The sequence below is a fragment of the Heterodontus francisci genome, chromosome 6 (genome assembly GCF_036365525.1).
Source record: "Heterodontus francisci isolate sHetFra1 chromosome 6, sHetFra1.hap1, whole genome shotgun sequence".
Taxonomy (NCBI): Eukaryota; Metazoa; Chordata; class Chondrichthyes; order Heterodontiformes; family Heterodontidae; genus Heterodontus; species Heterodontus francisci.
In genome coordinates, this window is record NC_090376.1 from 128,939,302 (window position 1) to 128,957,057 (window position 17,756).

Sequence of the window (17,756 nt, forward strand, 5' to 3'; positions counted from 1 at the left end):
TTGAATCCCCTATAACTATTGCATTCCCACACTTCTTACTCCTCCCCTGTGCAGTAGAGCCAATCACGGTGCAACGAATTGGGCTGTTGCTGCTTTCCCCTGAGAGGCCATTCCCCCCATCCAAAGCAGTATATTTGTTTTGCAGGGGAATAGCCACAGGAGATTCCTGCACTGCCTGCCTAATGTGTATCTTAATGATTGGTTAGGCACTTGCGGCACTGTGAAACAGAATAGAACGTTTTTTTGTATCTTATCTTTTAAGAATCTGCTTGCTTTTTGATGCTGATTCAACTTGTTGCTGTTTAAATAAAAAGTAAAAAGTCTACTTTGCCATATTAACACACTTCAAAGTTCTGAACCTTGCAGGTTCTGCTTTCAAAGTTCTGAGGCAGACATTCAAATGTCCTTTGTATTGCTGTCAGGCCCAGTCAGCTGTGACACAACACATCTCTTCCACCTTATCTGGAAGTCATTAGTTCAGATCAGCAAATCCGTCACAAGGCAGCGCTTGATATAAACAAGAGATCACAAAGACATTCCTGGTAATCAATAGTCGGATGGCTCCAGTATTGAGGCCCCTCCAGTGCTCATCATTTTTCTTACCCTCCATTTCTAAGACCAAATGAAGCATTAATTCCAATAATAAATCTGAGGTGATTTAAATCCCGGACTGTGCGACTGCCTGCTTTAATGATTTATTTTGTACATTTCACGAAGCGGGAGATTTGTCCATTCCGAGTGACAGGTCACCTTCAAATGCCACAGGCAGACGATTCTTCATCAAGCAGACGAGCATCTCATCCCAGCAAGTAAATATGAAAGTAAAATAGTCCAATTGATTGTGGATGGAGGAGAAAAGGGACCACAGCCATATATTTTACTCAAAGTGCTAATGCCTCACTTTCCCTGCCTCTGTGACTCATTTACTAGAATTATAATGCTGCTTGGAGGCAGTGGCTCAAGGTTACTGTAAAAGGGAAGAGATAAAACAGTTTCCTATTTGCTTCATTGGCATGACTGCACTCTGTTAATCAGTGGATCTCAGCTCACCCATTTAATCAAACCCTATCTGCTCGTTTATCTGCAGCAACAGCTTCTCTGTCCTAACTTCCTTAACAAATTTTTCACCATAAAAGCTCGGCCGGACATGTTTCCAGCTTGCACGTATCACTGCGTTTAATTTCTAGCTTATGGGTGGTGTGATATTGGTCACAATGACTTCAGACGAAACTCAAGTAAGGTAGTCGTGCCAGATTTCAGTTGAAAAAAATATACATGATGGCTTAAGCAGAACTCACAGGAACAAGCAGTGGTTTATTGAGAAACAAGCTGGATTAACACCCATCCATAGTCAGACATCACTCCGGGGACCTAGTTACATTCTCTCCCTAATGAAACAATTCTCCACTATAATCGTTTTTGATGATTCTTCCCCTTTCACCTCTCCGCCTTCTGACTCTAATTCCCACACACGATTGGCTTTGGGCTCCCCACCAACTGCTCCCATACCACTGTGCTGCCACTATTGTGACCTCGCCACAGCTGTCACTCCCACCATCTGTACTGTGTTATTTCATCTCCACTTTAAACTTCGCTGTTTATTTTCATTTACCCCAAAATGGCTAAGAATGAGCAAAGTGACTTCATTGCTTGATATGGAAGTTATTGAAAGCTGTTACAAAGTGATGGGTTCACCAGGCAAATAATGAAAGCTTTATAGCGAATTCTGCATGAATTCAAGTTGAATACGCAGAAATTAGACCAGATCTGCAACTGTTAGGCCTAATCTAGAAATCTTTCCACAAACTATGTCTCAACAACGGTATCTAATTTCACTGATGCAGCTTTCTGTTCACAACATCTAAGGAAATAGCAGTTGCAAAGGACAAACCCTGTGAAAACAGTAAAATAAGACTTACTACTCGCAAGGTAAAATAGTAACAAAGGAAGGCAGTTCTTTTGTGTTCTCTCACTGCTGTCCTTTATCAACAGGAATACATACAGAAATATATTCTCGTTATTAAAATGTGTACAGGAGTGTTATGCCTCTAAGAACAGTTGTATTTATTTAATGCCTTTAATGTAATAAAACCTTATTTGCTTGAAAGAGAAAATCTGACAAAGGGAGAGCATAAGAAACCTCCAATTCCTACAGTCCCAAGTGAAAGTCAAAAAGAAAGTGCAAGTAACAAAGAAACTGAATGTTTGCAGGTATCACAGAATCCACTGGTAGAGCAAAGTGTGTCAGGTTTTTTGATTATGACTAATCAATCACTTTCACAACCATTAAATGGAGTTGATAGTCAAAGTCAAAGTTCAGAGTTGGCACAGTCTGAGATGTTGAGAGAGCAGAGTCAAGCTAATGGAAATGGAAGAAGATAGACAGAAAAAGAAAGAAGCCAGATAGGCTAATTGAAAGTATGTAGGAAGGAAGAAGAAATAAGTTGTTCTTTCATTACTTCTTTTCAAATAATTATATTTGTATTAAAGACATACTGGTGTTAAGAACATTTTTTTAAACACATAAATTACTCTGGAAATATTGGTCATATATGTTTTAGTTGTGATTACAGGAACAACGAGCATGCAACCCAACCTGTTAAATTTCAGGTACTGTTATTGTATTCCGGGCAATTATATAAATGTATCATTTTACATTTTAATGTAAAAGATTTTTTTAAGTGGGGAGGGAGTGTAGTATATTGTCATTGCAGGATATTCTGTTAAACTGCCCTCTCTGCTGCCCTCTCTGTTGGGGAGGTGTAAATAAATTTTGTTCAATAATGACTACTTGCTGTGAGGTCACACGTTAGTCTACTTAGTACAATACATAACAGTCACCAGTGGTGGAGCGATTAAAATCGGGGATGCTCAAGAGGTAAATATTGGAGGAGCATAGATATCTGGGAGGGTTGTGGGGCTGGAGGAGATTACAAAGATAGAGAGGGGCAAGTCCATGGAGTGTTTTGAAAACAATGATGAGAATTTTAAAGTCAAGGCGTCGCTTAACCGGGAGCCAATGCAGGTCAGTGAGGACAGGGGTAATGGGTGAACAGGACTTGGTGCAAATTAGGACATGGGCACCAGAGTTTAGCATGGCCTCATGTTTATGGATGGTAGAACATGGGAGGCCGGTCAGGCATAGTTACTGTTTTTGATTAAAACTCCTCTACACCGCTGCTCCATCTGGTGTAATAATGAGCCACACAAAACCATTATGTCACAGACTCAGCATCTTGTGCTAGACTGTAGGGCAGGGCTGATACAATTGGTCTCATAACCCTGGGAAAGTGTACATGTGGATGTCAGGTGAGGATGCTGGGTTGTAATGGAGGAAAGAAGAACTTGCATTTATATAGTGCCTTTCACAACCTCAGGACATCCCAAAATGCTTTACAGTTAATGAAGTACTTTTTGAAGTGTAGTCACTGTTGTAATGTTGGAAATGTGGCAGCCAATTTGCACACAGCAAGCTCCACAAACAGCATTGTGATAATGACCAGATAATCTGTTTTCGTGATGCTGGTTACTGAATAAATATTGTCAGGACACTGGGGGGAATGCATCTGCTCCTCTTCAACATAATGCCATGGAATCTATTACATTCATCTGAGAGGGCAGATGGAGTCTTGGTTTAATAGCTCATTTAAAAGGTGACACCTTCAAAAGTGTAATGCTCCCTCAGCACTGCACTGGAGTGCCAGCCTAGATTTTTGCACTCAAGTCTCTGGAGTGGGACTTGAACCCACAACCTTCCGACTCAGAGGCAAAAGTGCTACCAACTGAACCACAGCTAAATCAGAGCACAGTTATGAAGAATGGTCACTTTATGAGGTTTCAGGGCTGCTAAGACCTACAGATACATTAGAATCTTCAGGAAAGGATCAAAAAAGACCAGATAGCCAGCATCATTGCTTGCATTCAACAAAAAAGTCAACCATTATTACCATTTTCAGCCTTTAGTTACAGCAAAGGAATGCTCTTTGTGATTGCCCCTGCTGTCACTGAGTAACCCAATGCCTACCTCCATAGATCTATGAAGTGTACAGCTCTCACTTTATTTCATAAATTTATGTAGTGGCTTTAACATAGTAAAACATCTCAAGGTGTTTCACAAAAGTGATTAATAAACAAACTTTGATACCGAGTCACATAAGGAGCTATAGGACATGTGATCAAAAGCTCAGTCAAAAAGAGTGACTTAAAGTTGTGTCTTAAAGCAGGAGAGAGAGAGGGAGAGATGATGTTCACTCTTTGTAACATCAACCAGAAGCTCCAGCACTTCTCAATGTGGGACAGGGCCCTCCCCCATTACACATTTCAGCCGAGATGAGATCTATTCCTGTTATTAAATATCGTGAGTATAACACTGCCAATGAAAGGAGCCGTCACTAGATTAATTCCTTCGTAAGTGAGAGTTGAGTTTATAATGTTTTATTTTTCACTTCTGACCCAGTTTGTAAGAGCGCAGTCAGGAGTATTGTGGAATATTATTTTGTTATCTCAATCAGAGATTTATCTCTATCACCTGGCAAACCAGTAATCACTCCCCCACCCACCACTCACCACCTCCCACCTGCCCTATCCCTCATCCTTATCAGGAAATTTCTTTTGATTACACAAGTGAATATCATTTTCCTTTCCCTTTTCATGCCAAGACCCAAGGGATTCCAGCCTCACTTTTTTTTACTTCTGCAAGCATAAATCAACTGATGGCGCACTATAAAAAGAATACAAAGCAAGAATAACTGAGCAAAGAAATTGTCACAAGTACAGGAGAACTGCATAGAACTGGAAGAGCAGCAAAAAGACCCAAAGCAAATTCAGTGAACCACATTAAATGTGCACATGTTACTGCATGACATGAGCTAATAATACCATTTGTCCAATGTATTTGCAACAATAGGGCTCGATACAGTCAAATTCACCTTGTTGCATAAGGTGATAAATAGATTCAGGATGTTTGACTTTATAATTTTTCTTCTTTGGAGTGTTAGATATTTGTTCTGATTCAGGGGTGGTAAACCTCTTCCATTGAGACCACCCCAAGCTCAGCGGGTACTTGGGTTTTAACTCCTATGCTATCCCAACAATATACACTAACCAAATGTCAGGAAGATATACCTTACTGTGTAAGGTATTGCTGTTCCCATGCTAACCATCCTTCAGCCAGCCTAGCATTAGTGTAGGAAGTGTAATGCCAATTCGTGGATTGTGCATAGGTCTGTGTTGTGGAATCAAACCCACTCACAGTAAGGTTGAACCTCGGCCAAAGCCAGCAATTAGTAAGAGCCAACTGCTGCCCATCTAGTTGGATATGAAAAACAGTGTGCTAAACCACTGAATTTAAGGAACTACTATATTCTCCAAAATCTTTAGATGTCTACTCATCATTTTAATCCTGTCATGTAACCTAACAAACCTTTCATTGTTCAAATTAATGCGATGTACCATCAGCAAGCTGGATAATGAAGTTCACTTATTATATAAGGAATATGTACAACTGATCCCTATATTTCCATCACATCTATAGAGGAGATCCCATGTCGGAGATCGTGTTTTACTTTTCTTTATAGGAAAGTATTATGTTATTGTACGATATGGTGCTTTTGCTACTATGTTCTTCTGGGTTAGATTAATTTTAAGTTGAGAAATTGAATACATCTATTAATCAGACTTTGTCATACACATTAATTCATAATGAAGTCGGGTAGGAGGAGGTTTGTGTGAAGCATAAACACCAGGATAGACCTGTTGGGACTAATGGCCTGTTCCTGTGCTGTAAATTCTGTGTAATTCTATGTAATACTGGGTCCAAATAGGACCATACGTGCAGCATTCCAGTATAGCAATCTGGATGTCTAAAGGAAAACTAAACCTCATGACAGAGCTCTTGTCACATATCTTACTTCAGTCAAACTGTTCTAGATCAGATGAAAGGTAGGCATTCAACTAAATAACATTGAATTGAGAAGAAGAATGTTGAGGCTTGAGTAAAAGCAAAGAATGGGACAATGCATCCTTCAACCTATATCTGATAACTAATTAATGTATCCTTGGCTAGTTGTGGTTTTCTTACCAGTAAACTGCCAGAGAATCACTACTGAACTAAAGCTCAAGAACATCTGACTACACTACAATTACACACAGTAAAGATAATTTTCCAAACCAAAACAATGCACTGTATCACATTTCTGTAAAGGAAGTTAAAAGATAATTTATGGCCAGTGAAGTACTAACTGTAATAACAGATGTAAGGCAAATTATTCTGTTTTGGGAAGACCAGTCAAACCAATCTATTAAACACTGATCATCTGTCCTTCTTACAATAGCCCTCTATTTACAAGTAATTATTGGTTACTAAGATCAAAAGTTGCAAACTGTTTTGAATATAGAAGAGAGTTATTTTCATATGAGTTCAAGAAATGAACAAAGTGACCTTTGCAAATCGTGGGTGGAATGACTCTAATTGAATGTTGAGTGTGGGGTTATTTGGTACCATGGGAAATTGGTTAAGAAGGTAAGAGCCCATGGGATCCAGGGCAATTTGGCAAATTGGATCAAAAATTGGCTTAGTGGCAGGAGACAGAGGGTGATGGTTGAGGGTTGTTTTTGCGATTGGAAGCCTGTGACCAGTGGTGTACCGCAGGGATCGGTGCTGGCACCATTGCTGTTTGTAGTATACATTAATAATTTAGATATGAAAATAGGAGGTATTGATCAGTAAGTTTGCAGATGACACGAAAATTGGTGGTGTCATAAATAGTGAGGAGGAAAGCCTTAGATTACAGAATGATATAGATGGACTGGTAAGATGGGCAGAGCAGTGGCAGATGGAATTTAATCCTGAGAAGTGTGAGGTGATGCATTTTGGGAAGACTAACAAGGCAAGGGAACATACAATGGATGGTAGGACCCTAGGAAGTACAGAGGATCAGAGGGACCTTGGTGCACTTGTCCATAGATCACTGAAGGCAGCAGCACAGGTGGTTAGGAAGGCATATGGGATACTTGCCTTTATTAGCCAAGGCATAGAATATAAGAGCAGGGAGGTTATGATGGAGCTGTACAAAACGCTAGTAAGGCCACAGCTGGAGTACTGTGTACAGTTCTGGTCACCACACTATAGGAAAGATGTGATTGCACTGGAGAGGGTGCAGAGGAGACTCACCAGGATGTTGCCTGGGCTGGAGCATTTCAGTCATGAAGAGAGACTGGATAGGCTCGGGTTGTTTTCCTTAGAGCAGAGAAGGCTGAGGGGGGACCTGATTGAGGTTTACAAAATTACGAGGGGCATAGATAGGGTAGATAGGAAGAAACTTTTTCCCTTAGCGGAGGTGTTCATAACCAGGGTGCATAGATTTAAGGAAAGGGGCAGGAGGTTTAGAGGGTATTTGAGGAAATCTTTTTTCACCCAGAGGGTGTTGGAATCTGGAACACACTGCCTGAAGGGGTGATAGAGGCAGGAACCCTCACAACATTTAAGAAGTATTTAGATGAGCACTTGAAACGCCATAGCATAAAGGCTACAGGCCAAGTGCTGGAAAATGGGATTAGAATAGATAGGTGCTTGATGGCCGGCACAGACACGATGGGCCGAAGGACCTGTTTCTGTGCTGTATAACTCTATGACTGGTGATTAGGGTTATCAATCCTGCATAATTATCCGGGAATCTCCAAGAATTATAGTTTGACCTCATGGACATTACTTCTAGCAACCCTGCAGAAAAACTATCAGGGCACTTTCATTTTTGTTGAACACCTTTTCTTTATTTTAGTTATAAAATTATTAGAGATGCTGGGAGCAAAGGAAAAAGGTTTTATGACCCACAGTCAAAAATTATCCAATTGAAATAATGAAGAGTCTGTTCACTTTACAATTGACGTGGGAAGGCAGGCACCGCGAGGATAGATTTGTCAGCTGTCCAGAGGTGGGAATCTGGTTATGAGGGGAGGGGGTGGTCTTGGATACAGGAGGGTCATGTAACGAGACCTCCAGGAATACCTCCAACCAAAGTTGGCAATTCTGCTAATGATGGGCCACAGCAATGCTGCTTGGATGGCCTGGAACTACAGGAGGTTTCAGAAATGGCATTTTTACAACATCCTACTAGCTAGGGATTACCAATCACCATAACCATGCTATTTGTCTCACCTGTCACTACTTAATGCCAGGTAATGTGCCACAGAAATGCAATTTGTCTGATTTCAGCTACTGTTTCCCCACTTGCTCTGTTCAAATGTTAAAGTAATTATATATTGTCCAAGCAAAGACCAGGGAGCTTCACAGAGAATTTCATCTGACAACATTCCAGGAGGTCAGAAGCTGTTAGGAGTATGTCTGTTACAATCTACTGGTTATTTTGAATCCACAATGCGGCATTAATCCTGGCAGTGTGAGGTAGAATAGAATCGTACTTATTACAGCATAGCAATGCAAAGACATGACTGAAAGTCAGAAATTAACACAATGATTGAACAAAGAATCATTTTAGAAAAGGATCTTAATGCTCATTAATTCTCAAATCGCTTTACAAATTAATAATCTGTGTTGCTCAAAAGAAACTGAAGTAATGCATTCATATCTGGGCACCTCACCTCAGGAAGGATATATTGGCCTTAGGCGGGGTGCAGCGCAGATTCATTAGTATTTAACAGGGCTAAAAGGGTTAAAATATAATGACAGGTTGCAAAGACCAAGCTTGTATTCCCAAAAGTAAAGAAGATTATGGGGTGATCTAATTGAGGTATTTAAAGTGATTAAAGGTTCTGGTAGAGAGATGCTATTTTCTCTGGTGGGGGGAGTCCAGAGCAAAGGGGCTTAAAATTAGAGCTAGGCCGTTCAGGGGTGATATCAGGAAGCATTTCTTCACACAAAGAGCGGTGGAAATCTGAAACTTCCATCCACCAAAAAAAGTTGTTGAAGCCGAGAGTCAATTGAAAATTTCAAAACTGAGATTGATAGATTTTTGTTCAGCAGTGGTATTAAAGGTTACGGAACCAAGGTGGGTAGATGGAGTTCAGATACTGATCAGCCATAATCTAATTTATGGCAGAACAGGCTCAAGGGGTTGAATGGCCTCCTTCTGTTCTTAGGTTCCTGTGAAACAAGATGATATTTTCAGGATGAAAAGATAATTCAGCATCGTCAATTTGTATGATATGTTCGTCCAGTGAGAATAGCTTTGTGACTATCAAATTCAGGGCTCTTTCTCGTGCTTGTCACTTGAAATCTGTCTGCTTCCATCAGTTGATGTTTGGTTCCTGGCTTGGCGCCTAGGTTCATCCCCAAGTGGAAAGAAAGCTCTCCACCTCTGTGGAAGTTCAAATTTATCTCATCTGGCTTCATCCTGCTCCCACCTCTGCATTTGCACACTTGGATTGTGCAATACTAGTGACAAACACTTCAATACGCTCTTGTAAAATGCATTTGTTTGCTTCTGTAACAAAGCCATTAATCCAATTTGCTTTGAACTGGTAAAAAACTTAGTTAAACTGAACTAGCAAAAGGAGAAATTTCATACAAACGTATTTGTTGATATCACACAGTGCAATTTCAACCTTACGTGTATCTAAAACTACACGTCCAGCTGGACAATCATGAAGCAACATTAAAGCAATTATAGAAAGAATTGGTAATCTAGGTGAACATACTTTCCCAGCAGCAGGGTGTATCTGCAGAGGACAATGACTCAGACTTCCCTCACTTCCTCAGCTGGGGTTACGTGAGATGGCAATTGGCCCATACAGCTCCATCCTCCTTTTGGAAGAGGAGAATTTTTTTTCATAAAAACGGGGCAAATACCTGCCTTTGGGCTCCAAGCAGGGATTCTGACCCAGCAAGGACATGTTGTAAATTATGGCACACTCTGCACATCATTTCCTGACCATTTAGGATAATGGTTGAAAAACTATGCACACCACACATCAAATTTTCAATATGAGCTTTGGATGGATGATTAGTTCATCAAAACCACTAAAATCAGAAAATGACCCGTAAAATGACTTGTTTTGTCATTATTGAATTTACATCACAGGATAATAGAATTTTACTGCACTGAGGAGGCCATTCAACTCATCATTCATATGTCAGCTTTCTGAAGGAGCTATTGACTTCGTCCCATTCCCTTACTCTAGTTCCATATCCATGGCCTAGTGGTGGTTTCAAATGCCACTCCAGAGACTTAGGCACAAAATCTAGGCTGATACTGAGGGTGAGTTGCACTGTCGGAGATGCCGTCCTTCGAATGAGGTGTTAAACTGAGTCCTTTCTACCCTCTCGTGGACGTCAAAGGCAGTATTTTGAAGAAAAGCAGTGGACTTCTCCCTAGTGTGCTGGACAATATTTATCTCTCAACAACATCACTAAAACATTTATCTCACTGCTGGTTGTTGGATCTTGCTGACTCAAATTGGCTGCTATGTTTCCTCTAGTAACTACACTTTAAGAAGTACTTAATTGGTTGTAAAGTGCTTCAGAATATCTTATGATTGTGAACGGTACAACATAAATGCAAGTCTTTTTTAATGTAATCAGCAGATGGTTTCATGGTGCTTAAAGGTCCATTTAATCCCTGATACAGAATTGAAGAGACCCTTATGGGGTAGACGTGTCTTTCCAGTAATCTGGTGAGGAATGGGCTTGGCAGTCTCTGGTGGTGATTCACCAATTTATGCATCCATGATGGGAACATAGGAATATAGGAATGCACAGGATCATCAGACAAGTTCCAGTATCTTGAAAACATATCCCACAGCACCCATCATACCCCTCCACCAATATTTTTTATTGGGTTATTCAATTTTCTTGATATTGATACAATCTCTTGTACCTTGTCAGCCATTCCACACTTGCATCACCCTCGACATAAAATAGTTAAATCTGAATTGTCTTCTCATCTTCTCACTTCTAACATTGGGGCTATGTAATTCTGTTGTAGAATCTGTGACTATGTTAAATATTAATCTCCTCTTTACCTTTTAATATCTTAAATACTTTGGTAAGATCGCAGTTGATCCTTCTCTCCAGTGTAAATATTCTTAGCTCCTGCAGCCTCCCCTAATATCTCAAGTGCCTAATCCTAGCTATCAACTTGGTTGGCCTTTGCTGCACCCTTGCCGATGTTTGGATATCTTTCTCATAAGATGGTGAACAAAATCATGCACAGTAGTCCAGATAGGGCTGATCCTGTGCTCTGCACTAGCTTTGAAATTACTTCTTGAGGTCTGTGCTCTATTCAACTTGCTGTACAATCCAAGATCCTGTTTGATCTCTTTATTGCTGATGCAAACTGCACTGATGGCTTTAACAATCTATCTATCGGCCCTCCCAACTCCCTCTTCAGGTGTGAGAAAATAGAAACATTAAGAACGATGTCATGAGTTGGGATTATTTTCATGAGAACAGTGGAGCTTACAGAGTGAATTGACAGAGATAAATTATGAAGTGATGGCACAGAGTAGATAGTAAGAGACCTGGGGTAACTTACAACTTCAGCTGGGTGGAAAACTGGCACTAACAGAGGGGCTGTCCATTATAAATCCTTTGCTTTATGTCGAGGGTGAAAAACACCATTTCCTGATATGTACATATGACATGTGCGAGGAGCATTGAAATAATAAATATCTCTTTAAATCGACAACATGGCTACAATGTGATTTTGTCAGTGTATTTCTTTGCAACACGAAACCCTGTCTGATATGACTCACTTGCCAGTGTTATCATATATGTCACAGAGTGACTTCCTTGAAAAGACAATCAGATGTATGCCTAAAATATGACATGAACAACAACATCAGTGCAGCATTCTTGCCCAAATTAACGGTGGTAATTTCGGGATGTCATCTGTCCCATGCTGGGTGTGGAATTATGAAAGAAGGATGTGTGTTTTGAGTTCAAAGTAGATGAATTTTCATCTTTTTCAGATATTGTATTGTACTAGATCTTGTCCAACATTTACACAGGATTCTATCCCATCTCCTCTCACAATAGACTAGTCAACCAGATCTTAAAAATGCTGTTCTTTCCTGTTCACCCAACTTGAGTCAAATTTTCCAATGGTTCATCAACTTTAACTGATGACTGGCTAAACGATAAAAACTAGATAGGTCTCAGGTCCGACTATTGATCTGTGCTGAATTAGCTGCTCAATAATGATCAGGGTACAAGGATTACCCTTAGTGCTTGGATAAGGAAGGGGAAAATCAGTCAGGGTTTCTACTTCTGATGGTTACGTAGCTACTTCTGCTGGAAATACACATACATGACTTGGGATCAGTTGTGTGGTCCTGCATGGTCAATATCCTACTGACACTCACCACAAAGAATCATACTTGATAATGTCACTTGGGCAAGGTACCAGAAGGAGCCTGACACCTGTACAAATGTATCTGAACTGCTTCATGAAAGGAAGGAGGCGGAAAGTTATTTGTAGAGAAAATTGTAAAGAAATTCTTCCCTAGCTCCCGCAATTGTCCAAGACATCAAAATAGATAGTGTTGTGAGCACAATTTGTGGTAACATCATTACCAAGGCTATAGAATTTTCCTATAATGCATTATCAATACCAATTGTTGATGTTGGGCAATAAAGCTATTGGAATTATTTATACTGCTATTCCCCCATGTAGTCCAACAACAATCTATTTACAGGACGACAGAGCCTAGAATCTTCAAAGCCATACTGTTTTAAGTCCAAAGCCTGGCATGGAGTAGGATAGGATAGGGGAGAAGGATGGGGGTGGAATCACTATTTGAGCAGTGAGCTTTGAATTGCTAATACCGAATATTAAAACTAATTTAAAACATCTTAGTAGTCTTACATTTATTAATGATTCCACATTATTCTACACAGCAATGTACTTTAAGAAAAACACACACACACTTATTAGCCTAGAATTTCCTGGAACCAACTGACTTGGAAATTATGCATGGTTTTTAACACTGATCTTACACCCAAATTTCCTGAATCACATCAGCATTCGCAGGAATGTAAAAAGCCAGCCGAAACCAAGCGAACATCAACAGAAACAAACAATTGGGTTCTGAAAGTTAAAGTTTGAAGCCATCAAACTATCATTTGTGCACATTAATTGCCGCATGTTTTAATGGAACACATGCTGATGTCATAAAAAAGCATTCAAAAAGTATAGAAAATTCAGTGCAATGCTGCATACGGAGAAATAATACATATATAAAAAAATTTTTAAAGAATCACTAGGAATCACCAAAATTATCAAACAATATCCACTATAAGTCCATGGGCTCCCACAGCTACCTGGACTACACGTCCTGACATTCCACTTCCTGCAAGGACTTGATTCCATTCTTCCAGTTTCTCTGTCTCCGTTGCATCTGTTGGGACAATGCAACCTTCCATACTACTGCTTCCAGTATGTCTTCCTTTTTCCTCAACTGAGGATTCCCTCCCACCCTGGTTGACAGGGCCCTCAACTGTATGATCTATTTCACACACTTCTGTTCTCACCCCATCCGCTCCCTCCTAGAACCACAATAGGGTTCCCCTTGTCCTCACCTTCCACTCCACCAGCCTCCGTATTCAACGGATCATCCTTTGCCATTTCCACCACCTCCAAAGGGATGCCACCACCCCTGCCCATTCAGCATTCCAAAGGGACCATTCCTTCCACAACACCCTGGTCTACTTCTCAGTCACCCCCAACACCTCTTCACTTTCCAACGACACTTTTCCGTGCAAGCACAGGAGATGCAACACCTGCCCTTTTACCTCCTCACTTATCACTGATCTGGACCCCAAACACTCCTTCTAAGTGAAACAGCGATTTACTTACACTTCTCTCAATTTAGTATACTGTATTCACTGCTCACAACACGGCCTTCTCTACAAATGTAGACTGGGTGACCACTTTGCAGAACATCTCCGTCCAGTCCACATCATGACCCCGAGCTTCCTGTTGCTTGTCATTTCAATTCTCCACCCTGCTCCAACTCTAACTTTTCTGTCTTTGGCCTGATCGATAATTTTAGATCATAATCTCTACTGCCATTCTTTTCCTTTTCTCGTGTTTTTTTCTCACTGGTTCATTCCCCCACCCCACCCCCACCTCCACCCCGTTTCTTTCTTAATTCCTTTACTTTGTGTTCGGATGACTGCTATCCTGCCATTTACACCTCATCCACACACATCTTTTGTTTCTTCACTTGGCTTTGTAGCATGAAACCTTTTATCATTTAATCTTTCCTGCCCTCCACCCTATCAAAGACCTTCCCTTTTGTTGCTCCTCCCCACCACCCCCCTCCCCACTTTCACCTGCTCAAAACCTTTCTAACATTTCTAACTTTTGCCAGTTATAATGAAAGGTCTCAGATCTGAAATGTTAACTCTGTTTCTCTCTCTCCATAGATGCTGCCTGACCTGCTGAATATTTCCAGCATTTTGTGTTCAAGTGTTGTTGTACTTTTGGCCATCAATTTACACCCATCCGGAACTTGAGTAAATGCAGGAAACTTGCAGTCTCTGAGCTTTTGCATGGCAGCAAAGCTATCTTAGTAAGAGAAGTGGGGTTTCAGGGGACAAAACTGGGGAGCAGTGCAAATGATCGAGGCAATTTATGCGTATTGGTTGTTCTGGTGTAAAACCAGTATAAATCATTTATGTGTAAATTTCAATGAAAAAAGAAGTGGCACAACTCTGCTCTGATGTCATAGTTCCTCTGAAGCCTTCCTGGAAATTCTGAGCCTTTGTGTCTCCTGTCTATTCAAATGGGACGAGTGGCAACTCTAGTATCATTCAGCAAAGCCCATGCTAAATTGGCATGTCACAGTATTTACAAAAATGAGATTGATCATTCTTTTTCTGCCTGATTATATGTCTTGTCTGATATTAGCATGTGTGGGTCTCCTAATTTGTAGCTTAATTTTTGAGGGAACTCACCAATGCTGGAGTTCATGTCACCATTTTCAGACTCTGTGCCATGCTGGTTACTGTTACCATGGTAGCTGTTCATGGCTTCCAGTTTGATCTTCTTTGCCTTCATGGCCTCTGCTATGGCGGCATTGGTAGCTGCTGCTGCTGCGGCTGCTGCTGCCGCTGTGAGACCTGATAAAGAGGAGATAAAACAAGAAAAGTTACGTGGTGAGATGGACAAACACTTCTACTATTAGTCCATGATGGTGTGTTATAAACAGTGTAAACTTCAGCTCATTGAATACTCTGCTTGCTGTATCCTAACTCATTCACCTATCATCCCTGCGCTCTCTGACCTATGTTGGCTCCCGATCTGGCAACACCTTGGATTGAAAATTTTCACCCTTGTTTAAAAATCCCTCCATGACTTTGCCCCTGTCTATCTCCGCACCTCCTTCAGCTCTGCAAGCCTCTAAGATCCCTATGCTCCTCCAATTCTGGCCTCGAATATCCCCGATTTTAATTGCTCTGCCATTGGAAGCCGTGCCTTCAGCCTTCAGGCCCAAAGCTCTGGAATTCCCTCCCTAAGCCTCTCCACCTCTCTGCTTCTTTCTTCTCCCTTAAGATGCTTCTTGAAACTTACCTCTCTGACAAAGCTTTGGGTAATCTACCCTAATATCTCCTTATATAGCCTGAAGACAAATTTTGCCTGATAACTGCTCTTGTGAAACACGTAGAGATGTTTTACTATGTTAAAGGCATTATGTAAATACAAGTTATTGTTGTTGCTGTAATTCCCCTTCATAGTAGTCAGTCAACACTCAATCTCAGATCACAAATGAAGAAGACCACTTGGGTGATATATTGGAGGCCTGCCATCACCTGCTATGTTAAATCTAGGCATGAATCACTATCTTAAAGGAAAAGGGTGGGAGAAGATCATCAGAATTTTGTCACAACGAATCCAAACCAACCAATACACTTGTAAGCACCTGACATCCTTTCATCAGTGAAGCCCTACTTGTATGTTTGTCATGAATTTGTATCTGAATTGAAAAAACTGTCCAAGTAGGAAGCTGTGTGGATTTTACTGCTCCACCTGTGTTTTGCAATTGCAACTGCCTGACCTTCTCATTTGCTTGGCCTGGGCTCTGAAGTTGAAAATTCAGTTTGGATGGTTATAAATGACAGATGCAAATCTCCCGTTTCCAAGTAAATTGCACATGCGTCAGGCAGCCAACCCAGTACCTCCTTGAGCTGACTGCTGCTATTGTGATAAGCTCTGAGATAGCTTGGAAGACAATGCGATTTTAACATGTTCTGAATTAGAAGTTAGAAGAAGACCCCATTAGCAAACCATGCTGATTACTAAGTGCTTTACAAAAACTCTGAAACACACACAGATATACAGTTGATTTTTTAAATATTATGTAACCTAGGGTTGGTGATAATCAGATGATTAATGGATTTAATTTGAGCACTGACATCATTAGTAGTAAGATGAACGAATGGAATCAATGACATGTAGAGTTCCATTGTCTGACTTGGGCTAATCATCAGAATGTAATGAGTCAGGGACATTTGGTTCATGATGCTTAAAAGAACAGAAAAAGAAAAACTTGCATTTATCTAGCGCCTTTCACGACCATCAGACTTCTCAAAGCGCTTTACAGCCAATGAAGTACTTTTGAAGTACTGTTGTGATGCAGGAAATGCAGAAGCCAATTTACGCACAGCAAACTCCCAGAAACAGCAATGTGATAATGACCAGATAATCAGTTCTTGTGATGTTGATTGAGGGATAAATATTGGCCAGGCCAGCATGGATAACGCCCATGCTCGTCTTCGAAACAGTGTCATGAGATCTTTTACATACACACAAGCAAGCGGATGGCGCCTCGTTTTATCTCATCCAAAAGACAGCACTTCCAACAGTGCAGCACTCCCTCAGCACTGCATTGGAGTGTCAGCCTTGATTTTTGTGCACAAGCCCTGGAATGGGACTAGAACCTGGAACCATGTGACTCAGAATGCTACTGCTAAAGGACAGGTGCAATCGAAACTCAACATGGATACTGTTCCACCCAGTTCATCTTCTGAGGAAAGGTTCTGCAAATTTACTTACTGGTTTTCAAAGATAAATCAAGCACAAGTCCAGAATGCCTATCTAAATTTACATCTTACTGCATTATACTTACTAGGACTGTTGACTTAACACTTCCACGCCACTAGCAGCTTAGGACTGATCATGTTGCACACAAAATTGAATCATCTCTATCCACATATGTTATAATTTTTTCCCCTTCAAATTCCCCCCAGTCTCATCATGGTATGGAATCCTTGCTGGATAAAGGTTCACGAGTCCCAATCACACTCTAGAATCGCGCCACAGGTGGCTACTCTTTACATGGTATGCCTTGACAATAAGTTTCAGCAGGTCGTTCAACACTGTGGCAGAGTGATGGTGGGGGAGGGGTTTTGTGATTATAAAACAAGAACAATCTTGTCGGCTCTTGAGGTCACACCTTCAGCAGGGATCAACTGAAGGGGATCGGGAGCAGGAAATCTGGCCTGTTGTACATTCCCTCAGCTAAGGGCATAATTACAGCTCCCTTACCACGACCTTGACTGAGATCAATTAATGCAGCTGAGATAGCTTGGGAATCATCTCGGAGTCTACAACTACTGACTAGGGAATCTTGTAAACTGCACAGCACTAAATGCTTCAGCTGAGAGTCTTCGGGTGGTGAGGTCTGATTTGGCGTATTGCCAGAAGTTTTATCACCTGACCTCCCACCTCCAATGCCCAATCTAATAGCCATTTACCACCACCTTCCCCGCCCCCATCTCTGATATTCTTATCACTAAC

At 40.9% G+C, this 17,756-nt stretch overlaps 1 protein-coding gene across 5 annotated transcripts in view; it reads right to left on the minus strand.

The window, feature by feature from the left end:
- The window catches only part of LOC137371530 (dachshund homolog 1-like), a 494,797-nt gene that overhangs the window by 229,952 nt on the left and 247,089 nt on the right, over positions 1 to 17,756 (minus strand). For all 5 annotated transcript variants that reach the window (XM_068034282.1, XM_068034279.1, XM_068034281.1 and 2 more), the window contains one exon: positions 14,915 to 15,079. In XM_068034282.1, coding sequence (XP_067890383.1) covers positions 14,915 to 15,079 — 165 coding nt within the window. The remainder of the gene's footprint in view (positions 1 to 14,914; positions 15,080 to 17,756) is intronic.